Source organism: Caenorhabditis briggsae, assembly GCF_000004555.2.
Source record: "Caenorhabditis briggsae complete genome, chrV, whole genome shotgun sequence".
NCBI classification, from domain to species: Eukaryota; Metazoa; Nematoda; class Chromadorea; order Rhabditida; family Rhabditidae; genus Caenorhabditis; species Caenorhabditis briggsae.
Window position 1 is genome coordinate 2865333 of NC_013488.2, and position 12138 is coordinate 2877470.

Below are 12138 nucleotides of genomic sequence, written 5' to 3' on the forward strand. Positions count from 1 at the left end.
ATGGAAAATGGCTAATTTCTGCTTATAAAAAGCAAAAGAGAGGGTTGCATAATATTAGTAGATGCTTTTAGGGCGAAGAAGATCAAATGTATCCCTTTTGATGTTTCAAGTAATTCGAGAGGATGAGCAATAGGTGTGAATTGCGTAAGAAGGAAGTAAATACAGTAGTCTTTTGATGTTTCTGACCTTTATTGGTATAAGAATTTCAGAATTTTGAAATCTCAGGACCTCACTAATTTTGAACTTCTGAATCTGAAGACCTTTCAGAATCTCAAAAAACTATTCAAAATACCTTAAAACCATATCCCTAGTTCCTAAAAAAGATTGCTCCCGGTGAGGCTCGAACTCACGACCTTCAGATTATGAGACTGACGCGCTGCCTACTGCGCTACGGAAGCAGGCGAGGGAGAGAGGTAGGCAGTGCGTATATGTTTCTAGAGGTAAAGGGAAGCAGAGGCGAGAAGAGAAGGGAGAAATTTTGTAAGTTCAAAATCTGAGAATCCCTAAACTAGTCTGTCAACTTGTACTCTCTTCACACTTCGTGTGCCCTTTGTCCAGATGCTCAGCGGGGGGAAATAAGGACTCCACTAATTATATAGACCCCTACCTGTTGCCCCCATTGTATGCTCATCTTTCTCATTGTCTCCCTTTTTTCCCAAGCATTTCTCACTCTAATTATATCTATTCCTACCTATGGGGCTCTTTTTTTGCCTTGCCTTGACACTTAATTATTTTTCTCCAGTTTCAAAAAGTTTCAAGGGTCCGTCTTTTTAACCATCACACATCTAAAATTCATTGACATCACGACATGGCGTGTGAGGGAAGAGATGGAAAATGAAGTAGTGTCGTAAAAACTTTTTTTGAAGGATTTTAGTTTTTCGAGATACAGAAAGGGGAGATTCAAAAAGTGATTTGGGAGGTTTTGACCTTTTTTACTATTTCTGGTCATTTTGGATTTTGGATTTTTTTTTAATCTTTCCATATTCAACTGCTTGATGCTTTTTAACCATTCTGATCATTTTAACCTATTCGATCGTTTTCCACCATTTCGACCATTTTTGACAAAATATGGCATTTTTGGTGATTTCGACCATTTTAAGTTATTTTTGATTTTGGATCATTTTGACCATTTTTAACCATTTCGAAAATTTTTAGCCATTTTCACTATTTTTGAAAAAATAAGTCAATTGTGGCGATTTCAACCATTTTTAGCCACATTGACCATTTTCAACCATTTTGGTCATTTTTTACCGTTTCGACCATTTTTCACCAATATGTCATTTTTGGCATACTTGTAACGGGCCGAGCTTTCTTTCAATTTTTGGAGGTTCGGCCTGGCGGGCTCGTCATTTCACAAATTTTGAAATTTTTTTTGAAACACATTAGGGGGGACCCTTATGTGATTTTTTTTTTCGATCAAAACATTTTTCCAAGTTTTTTTCGATCTTCTTCGCCTGGCTTTGACCGGCCGGCCCGGAATTTTACAAGTATGGTCTTTGGTAATTTCGATAGATTTAACCATATTGACCATTTTTAATAATTTTTAAAAATTTGGACCATTCTGACCATTTTTGACCAAATATGTCATTTTCGGTGGTTTTGACCATTTTGTCATTTTTAACCATTTCGACCATTTTTGGCAATTTCGACCATTTTTAATCATTTTGACCATGTTAAACATTTTTCACCATTTTTAGCCATTCTGGCCATTTTCAAGCATTTTGCCCTTTTTAAGCCGTTTTGACAACTTTGATCATTTTCACCCATGTTGACTAATATTGACAATTTTGACCATTCTTGACCAAATAGGCCATTTCTGCCGATTTCGGCCATTTTCAACCATTTTGACAACTTTGACCCATTTCGACCATTTTTGACGATTCCTATCTTTTTTTTTGACAAAATACGCCTTTATTTACCATTTCGACCATTTTGCCCATTTTAAGCCATTTCGACCATTTTTGACAAAATAAGCAATTTTAGACTTCTTCGATGATTTTTAACCATTTTTCAGTATTTTCGACTTCCGTATGTCCCGATGTCCCCCCTATTTCGCGCATCCCATTTTCTCACCCATGGGTCTCACCAGTAGTGCCCAAACAACCGGTAATCCGGGGGGTCACTCGTTAATCTCCCACCCCCTCAAGTGGTCCCAAATCTACAACACAAATCTCATATGTGTGTGCACTATTATCAAAAATAAACATCTGTGAATATGTACCCAACATAATTAGCTTCTGAATTCCTGGAGAGAGAGGCAGGTGGGGAGTTGTGATGCAACTAACAACATGATTATTGGGTTGCGTTTAAGGATAATTATTTCTTAATTTTTACGTCATATGTATGTACATTAGGACAAATTATGGTTCAGGAATTTTTGAAATTTCTGAAACGGAATTTGCTAAAAAGTACAGAGGACCCAAAAAGTTTCAGACATCTGACCATAACCCCCCCCCCCCCCTTCATAGAATGACCTGTCTAACTTTCAATCTAATTTATCTCGGTTTATGTGAAAGATATCAGAATGTTGTCAACTGACAAAATGTAGCTAATATTATACCTAACATTTTCTTAGTTTACAACTTTTTGATATCTTTCACAGAAAGTGAGATACAGGGGTTCAAAGTTACGACTCTCCTTGCGACTGTGTAGCTCGGCCGGTAATGGCGCGGCTCTTTTAAGAATTATTCATCCTTTCAAAAATCTGTCACTTCCGATTTAGATCCTTATTTTTTGACCTACCCCGTCTCCCCGTACAAATCCCCCCTCCTAATCCACGTCATCATCATCTGTCAGGGCAATTGGACCCCCCCCCCCCCAACAGGTCAGATGTCGTCTTCTCCTTCTCAGCGTGAAGTCTTCCTCCTCCTCGTAATTTCGCAAAAAATTCAGAATTCAAGGTTGTTACAGCCTACTTCTCCTCTTCTTCTGCTTTTTTTTCACGCTCCAATTGCTCTTGGCTAGTTTTGCTCCACTTCTTCTTTTTCTTCTTTTGCTCCAATTTTGAGCTGCTCTATTCATCATAATTTCACCTAGCAAAAAATGTGAATGAAGTAGCAGCAAGAGAAAAAGAAACTTGTATAGTTTTTTAAATTTTCTTTTTTTCTGAATTTCGAAATTTCGATATTTCCAGATCCTATTTCGCATAACTTGGAGATAGAGATTTCAGGAACAAAATTTCGAAATTTTAAGTTTTCAATTTTCACCAAAGTAACCTAGAATTTTGGTAACAATTTTCAAAATTGAAAAGTATTCATTTTGACCCGAGATACGACGCTCTGTAGCAGTTGGCCTAGAATTTGCAATTTCTAGAACACCAATCTTCAAAATAGTATAACTTGGCTCAAAGTGAAGCGTTTTGAGTTTTGAAAACTGATCTGAAAAGGTTACGTTTGGGGTTTCGAGATTCTGTATATATGGCCTAAAATTTCGTATTCCTTAGCCATTTACTGAAATAGGAACTGTGCCACGCCGCTGAGCTACACATAAGCTTTTCACTGTTAACTACAAGTTAGCTAGACCTCGAATACGACAGAATGGCTATAATTCCAGTTTTTCTTTTTTAAAATCTCTCCCGTATACAAAAACAGGATGTACAAAAACCGTCTAGACCCCACAATTCCCTGTTCCACTGCTTTTCTTATTCCCTAAATCACTAAACACGACGAAAAGTACATAATTGTTCGTCGCCTCTCACATCTTGCAAAAGTACTCCTCACTTCGCTTCCTTCCCGCGACTAAACATCTTTTATGCAAATTAGTGTGCAACACAACTTTTTCCTCATTCTTCCCTCTATTCACCTATTGTTCATCTCCTACTGCTTCACTATGTGTTCTGAACACCAGCTGCTCTCAGTGTTATGCAACAATCTGGTTGGGGATAATAGGGGTGTCAAAAAAATGAGGAGTACTGTTTGTATAGAGGATTACATGTTATAGGGGTCACACTTCTTACAAGCATAAGCTTCATAGAGTCCTAAGCTTCATAGAGTTAGAATAAGCTTTATAGGGTCCAGATAAAGCTGTGCCACAGCCGGTCCTACAATTTTAGTTATGGCACTTCTGGGATAAGTAGGGTACATCGGCCTAGCCGCCCCATTGGCTTCTGGATTAGCAACCTACCCACAGTCTATGTCTCGGCCGGCCGCGGCAGACATCTGGAAGAAATTATTATTATAAAGTATCTCCCAACTTTCATAGTTTATACTGACGACACCAAGATGTGTGTATCTCTTTCCTTTTATAAACATTTCGTGTCCTCAGTAACTGAGTAGTTAGATGGTCCAAGATGTTAGGACCCCTTTCTCTCTCAAACCTAGGATTATTCATACCCCAAAACTTCAACCCCCAGGTTTTTGTGATTTTTTGATCTACAATTTTTTTTTCAAATCATGAAAATTATATTAAAAATCCTTCAACCAAAAAAATTCCTAAATATTTTGTTAGTTGCCCATTTTCTGTTACCTTTCACAACAACCGAGATAAATAAAGTCAAAGTTATGGCCCTCAATGCCACCGCGTAGCTCAGCCGGCACTTCTAAGATTTGTCTCACAAGTTCATTCTTCTACAGTAACCTGAAAACAATCTAAACGATCTAACATCCATTAAACCTTCTGATCCATTTCCTTGGAAAACGACCCCCTTCCCTGGACTCCCTACCAAGGACCTCCTACCCCGGACCCCCTACCGTAGACCCCCGGGTCAACAAATAGGTGTCAGACTTCCGTTGACAAACATTGTTCCATTGCGTGAGAGACCCTATACAGTACTTTACTCTTCTGTATGTATATGATTTCCGTTAGTAGTAGTAGGGGCAAAGTCAATACGGGTCCAGTCAACCGAGGACTAACACCTCCGTGGGGGTGCCAGAATTGTTATGATTCTGAATAACTGTGAACACGAAGGTCAGAAAAGATTCGTTTTCGGAGTAAAGGTAGGTCTATAGTAATCCTATTAGTCGAAAAAGTTTTGAATGACTCCTACAGTAAGACCTGCATATCTTACTTCCCCAGAAGGCTCTCAAATTCCTTCACACCTTTCCTATAACTATGCAATTACATAATGCACCTGGTCCAAGTCACCCGTCTATACCTATCTGACAACACCTGCCTCCAACTTATAGTACAGTTTTCTCAGCATTGTTTTAGTAAGGACTAATTTAGGAGGAATGTGTCAAAGGAAATATTGTCTGTCTGTCTGTAGATCTGTAGCTCCGGATTTCTTGCTTTTTTGGAAGGTTCCTGTGTGTATTTGCAATACCTTAATAACTGTATTAAATTTTTTTCAAACCCCTCCTCGGAGAGCCCTTCTATTAGAGGGGCCTTTCTATTGAAGGAGACCTTCAAATACAGGTTTTACGAAAATTCAATTTCTTGGAAAACCCGAAATTTGGAGATATTCAAGTTCCAGTTTTCCTGGACCCAAATTTTTTAGTTCTGTCTGAAAATGAAGGTCGAAAGGTCCTTCGGAACTAAAATGGTCCAAAAAATCTATCCCTCTGGTCCCACCTCATTCCTATTTCACCCTTTTCATTCCTTTTAGCACCCCCCCCCCTTTCCCCTCCTTTTTGTTTTCTATAAGTCCCGCCCCTTTGCTACTCGGTCTCCTCTTTCCCCTCCTCCTCTCCGGAAATCCCCTACCTCTCACCTATTCACTTCTCGTTCTATATATTTTCCATATATTTTGTTCATTTGCTTTTTTTTTGAGCCTAGTTTTGGGTCCATAACTGCCTAGATGGGAGAATCCCCTGGATTTTTGACCACTGCATTTTGAACTCAATTATCTCGGTTTCTATAAAAGATATCTAAAATCTATGAACTACAAAAATGTTGACTATATTATGAAAAACATCTTATTAATTGGCAAAATTTTGATATCTTTTCAAAGTTCAAAGTGTCTTGAAATTGTGGTTTCTCCTATTTTTGATAATCACCTTACCTTGCTCATTCATTTCTTCAGCTGTTTTAACCACACATTTTTGTCTTTTTTCTGCTATGTTTGAGCTCAAAAATCCTCCCCAGGTAGTATATCCTATCTTCTCTAGACCACTCGCTGGCTCAGTTTTTGCAACCTGACACCTCATCGGGCCTCCTTGAATTCCGCGCCTTCTTCGTCTCCCTCTTCTTCAGTGTTCGTTTTGTGTATACCGAGTAGCTCTTACATATGTATTACGTAACAAAGTGTGTATAGTCATTTTGCTTTAGTTAGGATGTCTCTTTTTTTTTTGAGATTTAGCTACTCGGTCGCCCAAGTTGGTCACCTAATAAAACAATCCTTTGACTTTGACCCACTTTTTCTCGTTTCATGTAAAAGATACCAAAAAATAGTAAACTGATAAAATGTTGTTGATATCATTATAAACATTTTATCAATTGACCACTTTTTGATACCTTTCACAGAAACCGAGATAAATTGGGTCAAAGTTATGGTCCTCCCTTGCAATTTCTCCTGAAAACTCCAAAACACATCCTAAAAATATTGAAAAAATAGAACAAATGGTAACAATTCCTCAATCTTTATCATCCACTCGAGTGCTCGCCAAACACACTGCGTCTCTCAATTCCTCGCACTATTTCTTTTTAGCAGAGAGAGCAACAAAAAACGGTGGGTATCCTATTTCTGATATCCTAAACTTTTGAGGTAGAGTGATCTGATCATTGATAAGAAATGACATAGGGTCATTTTTTTGTGTTTTCTATGTCTTTGTGTGGTGTAGAGTAGTAACAATTTTAAGGAGAAAAAAGTAAACATAGGGAAGAGATGTATCAATGAACACGGATTTTCCGTTTTCCACGTGGAGTCTAGATCTGGCTCGTGGAACCAATTTTTCGTAAAATAGACCGTGTAGATTGAGAATATCCCTTTTTCAGGCCATTCATATTTTTGTTTAAAAATCAGAGCTCTATTTTCGTATTTGAACAAAAATGAAGCAATTTGAAACCAGAATTTCTAGGAACAAAACTCCACGTGCGTTAGCTGACCCAATGTTTCACATTTATGATTTTCTAGGCCGTTAAATGTACACATCATCTCAAAGAACCGTTCACAAGCTTTCTAGAACTGCTTTCAAAACGTAAATCTGGCTATTTTAAGCTAAGTTACGATAGTTTGTATCCGATGGCCTAGAAAACCAAGTTTGTAGGCCATTAGTTACAAATTGATCTAACTTGGTACCAAAAAGGCTGTTTGGAGTTTTGAAAATTGTAATGAGTAGGTCTAATCTAGACGAATAAGATAGTGATACTTTGCAAGTCTAAAATAGTTTTTGATAGCCTAGAAACCCAAGCTTCTAGGTCATCAAGTACAAACTGTTGTAACTCTGTTCAAAATCTTGGATGGCACAGTTCCAGGCTCAACGTGTCTCTTAATCCCAATGTCTTCGTTTTCTAGATCACTTTTTTCTTCTTCAGTAATATCAGAAATTCCACCTCTCCTCTGTAACTTGACACCTCCTTAGAAAAGAAGAAGCCAGAGGAAGCGCATCCTTTGTACTTTTCCTTCCTCCTCCTCCTCTCTCTCTCTCTCTCTCTCTCTCTCTATCTCTCTCTCTCTCTCTCATTCTCTTGTTTTATGAACTCTCATATTTCATTCATCCCCTTAGTGTTATCCATCACCCTCTAATTATTCTGTTATTTTCAGAAAAACCCCAAAAATGCTACTCCGAATCAGTCTGCCCCTAATTCTACTGATCGGATCGTGTCAAAGTCTTGGAAAACGAGGAAAATGTGAGCAGATTACGATTCCACTATGTAAGGGGATTGGATATAATATGACATTGTTCCCGAATAGCTATGGACATGAGAAACAGGAGGAGGCCGGATTGGAAGTTCATCAGTTTTATCCATTGGTTGAGGTGAGTAGATTTATTAATAGAGCTTGTTGAGAGGGTTCTGGAACAGTTTTCGAAATTTGAAATGGACCACTTTGAACCGAGTTCCATCAGTTTGTATCAAATGGCCTAGAAATTGCATTTTCTAGGCCATCAAAAACTATTTAAGATGCTCAAAGTCTAACTACCTCAAAACGCTAGATTTGACCTACTCATTACAGTTTTCAAAAATTTTTAACAACCTATTTGGTGTCAAGTTAGAGCAATTTGTAACTGATGGCCTAGCAACTTGGTTTTCTAGGCCATCTGATACAAACTGTCATAACTCTGCTAAAAGTGACTCAATTTAGATGTTTTAAAAATTATTGTGAAGTTTATGAACGGCTCTTTGAGTTGATATGGTGGCCTAGAAAGTTATAAGTCTGAGAATTCGGGGCAATTAGAGCACATTGAGTTTGATAGCCGAGAAACTTGGTTTTCTAGGTCATCGAAAATTATTTGAGGCATTCAAAGCTTCTCTATTTCAAAAACCTAGGACCACACCTATTCATTACAGTTTTCAAAACTCAAAACGAGCTCTTTGGTGCCAAGATAAATCAATTTGATGGCCTAGAAATCAGAATTCCTAGGCCACCGGTTTCAAACTGTCATAACTTGGCTGAAATTGGTTTAATTCGAAAATTGAAAACTGTATTGGGAAGCTTATAAACGATTCATTAAGCTGAGTGGCCTAGAGAATCATAAATATTAAAAGTTGTATTTCCAGGTCGGTTGCTTCCAACACCTGAAATTCTTCCTCTGCACAATGTACACCCCGATTTGCCAAGAAAACTACGACAAGCCCATCCTCCCGTGCATGGAACTCTGTGTGGAGGCGCGCAATAAATGCAGCCCCATAATGGCAAAATATGGATTCCGTTGGCCGGAGACACTGTCTTGTGATGCGCTACCAAAGATGTCTGATCAGATGACGACTGGAAATATCTGTGCAGCACCTCCAGATACACCAAAGAAGGCGCACAAAGGACATGGACATCACCATCAGCAACAGCAACAAAAGTACAACGAAGTAGGAATTTCGAAAATTGAAGATAACGAAATCCCAATGAAGCAGGATCCCAGCACAGAGTGTCAATGTACCTGCAACCAACCGTTCCAATACGTGGCATCTGAAAAATCGAAAGTCGGAAATGTGACCAATTGCGCTTACTCTTGTCACAGTCCTGCTCTTGCTGATAACAAGAAATTGGTGTCCAGTTGGATGGCATTCTGGAGTACCACATGCTGCGTCTTGGCTTCTTTCACTTTCCTGACCTTCCTCATTGAAACCGATAGATTCCAATACCCAGAAAGGCCGATTTTCATGCTAGCTTTTTGTCAACTAATGGTTGCTGTCGGATTCATGATTCGCTATTTCGTGGGACACGAAGAAATCGCTTGTGACTCAATGAAAATCAAAGGATTGGATGATACATCTGGAACTCTTTGTTTCGTCGTCTTCCTGTTGACCTACTTGTTCGGAATGGCCGCGTCGGTATGGTGGGTGATCCTCTCGCTGACCTGGGTTCTCTCCGCGGCTTCAAAATGGTCCCCAGAAGCTATCAGCTCGTTCTCCGTACATTTCCACGTTGTCGGTTGGGGACTTCCACTGGCTCAAACACTGCTAGTTATGGGATTCAACGCGATCGATGGGGACCCGATTTCTGGAATGTGCTATGTTGGAAACACTGACTTGCGATTCCAGCGGTTTTTTGTCTTGGCGCCGCTTCTCACCTATTTCTGTGTTGGCGTTTTGTTCTTGATCATTGGATTCTTCAATTTGTGGAGTATTCGAAACGAAGTTCAGAAGCAACATCCATCGCTGGAGAGTGCACATAAGATTACGCAATTGATGAGCAAAATTGGGATTTTCTCCTTGTTATACACAATTCCTTCGTTGCTGATTATCTGTGTTCTGTTCTATGAGCAGAATCATAGAGGACTCTGGGAGCAGTCGCAGTTGTGCTCTTGTTCGCCAAAGCAGACTATTGGTGAGTTTTTTTTTTCGTTTAGATACAGTGGTAGATCGTGGCCTAGAAATCCAAATTTTTCGAATTTTGCTTTTCTAGGCCACCGAAAAATTTCTAGACCATCAGTTGCAAACTGCTCTAACTTGACACTAAGAAGACCGTTTTGAGTTTTGAAAACGGTAATAAGTAGGTCTAATCTAGACTTTGACCGTGTCGAATATTCTTTGATCCTAGAAAATCAGATTTCTAGGCCATTGTATACTTTACCTTGTTCAATATTAACAATTTTCCAGGCGACTCTTCCCTTATCATCTCCCTTATCAAGACTTGCTGCATGTGCGTATTAGGATGGACATCCGGATTTTGGGTATGCAGTACGAAAACGCTATCCTCGTGGAAAAATGCAATTTGTTGTTTGGGTGAGTACTTTTATCATATAGAACGGAGCCAAACCTATTTCTAACAGTTTTCAAAATTCAAAAATATCGATTTTGAGCCGAGATACGACGTTTTGTAAACGGTAGCCTGGATTTTAGAATTTCGAGGCCACCAATTTTCAAAGTGTCATAACTTGCCTCAAAGTGGACCGATTTAAATTTTTAAAAATGTTTTGGAAAGCTAATGTTACCCTCTTCAATTTCAGGTAACTCCCGCTCTCTTCCCAAATACCAACCAGCCGACATTCTCTACGCCAAATCCGACATGTCGTCTCCCCAATTCTATAACACTAGTCTTCGACACAACCACTTATATGGTGGAATTCCTGACAAATTGTAGTAGATTTTTCTCTTTTTTATTCTTTTTCAATCCTTCTCAGGACCAAATAATACTTGTCCATTCTTTTCGAGCTTTTCCTATACCTCCTTCCACTTCCATCATCATCCCAATGATCTCTCCGTCCCGGCATCTTTCTCTATTATTTATATTTAAATATATTTTTTGATTATCATCAAATCTCAAGGAACTTTTAAATTTTTTCCCGAATATTTTTGCCTGTTCATCGAGCTTTCCCTATCTTGTACATATAAAGTTAATTAACAAATTTTTTTAGAGATTCAGAAATTCAGAAATTCAGAAATTCAGAAATTCAGAAATTCAGAAATTCAGAAATTCAGAAATTCAGAAATTCAGAAATTCAGAAATTCAGAAATTCAGAAATTCAGAAATTCAGAAATTCAAAAATTCAGAAATTCAAAAATTCAAAAATTCAGAAATTCAGAAATTCAGAAATTCAGAAATTCAGAAATTCAGAAATTCAGAAATTCAGAAATTCAGAAATTCAGAAATTCAGAAATTCAGAAATTCAGAAATTCAGAAATTCAGAAATTCAAAAATTCAGAAATTCAAAAATTCAAAAATTCAAAAATTCAGAAATTCAGAAATTCAGAAATTCAGAAATTCAGAAATTCAGAAATTCAGAAATTCAGAAATTCAAAAATTCAAAAATTCAAAAATTCAGAAATTCAGAAATTCAGAAATTCAGAAATTCAGAAATTCAGAAATTCAGAAATTCAAAAATTCAAAAATTCAAAAATTTAGAAATTCAGAAATTCAGAAATTCAGAAATTCAGAAATTCAGAAATTCAGAAATTCAGAAATTCAGAAATTCAGAAATTCAGAAATTCAGAAATTCAGAAATTCAGAAATTCAGAAATTCAGAAATTCAAAAATTCAAAAATTCAAAAATTCAGAAATTCAGAAATTCAGAAATTCAGAAATTCAGAAATTCAGAAATTCAGAAATTCAAAAATTCAAAAATTCAAAAATTTAGAAATTCAGAAATTCAGAAATTCAGAAATTCAGAAATTCAGAAATTCAGAAATTCAGAAATTCAGAAATTCAGAAATCTTAAAAATTCAGAAATTCAGAAATCTTAAAAATTCAGAAATCTTAAAAATTCGGAAATCCTAAAAATTCAGAAATCTTTGAAATTCAGAAATCTTAAAAATTCAGAAATCTTAAAAATTCGGAAATCCTAAAAATTCAGAAATCTTTGAAATTCAGAAATCTTTAAAATTCGGAAATTCAGAAATCTTTAAAATTCAGAAATCTCAAAAATTCAGAAATTCAGAAATTCAGAAATTCAGAAATTCAGAAATTCAGAAATTCAGAAATTCAGAAATTCAGAAATTCAGAAATTCAGAAATTCAGAAATTCAGAAATTCAGAAATTCAGAAATTCAGAAATTCAGAAATTCAGAAATTCAGAAATCTCAGAAATTCAGAAATTCAGAAATTCAGAAATTCAAAAATTCAGAAATTCAAAAATTCAAAAATTCAAAAATTCAGAAATTCAGAGAA

General features: G+C 37.1%; 1 protein-coding gene and 1 non-coding gene across 2 annotated transcripts; one reads left to right on the top strand and one right to left on the bottom strand.

Annotated features, from left to right (window-relative positions):
• Window positions 1-325: 325 nt before the first annotated feature.
• On the bottom strand, window positions 326-398 carry CBG28526. The gene has a single exon. It is a non-coding gene (tRNA).
• A 7254-nt stretch (window positions 399-7652) lies between these two features.
• Cbr-cfz-2 lies at window positions 7653-10615 on the top strand (the record flags this gene model as incomplete). Its single annotated transcript, XM_002635636.2, has 4 exons — window positions 7653-7853; window positions 8596-9859; window positions 10132-10257; window positions 10482-10615. The coding sequence occupies 4 exons, from the start codon at window positions 7653-7655 to the stop codon at window positions 10613-10615; spliced, it is 1725 nt and encodes a 574-aa protein (XP_002635682.2).
• Window positions 10616-12138: the final 1523 nt, after the last annotated feature.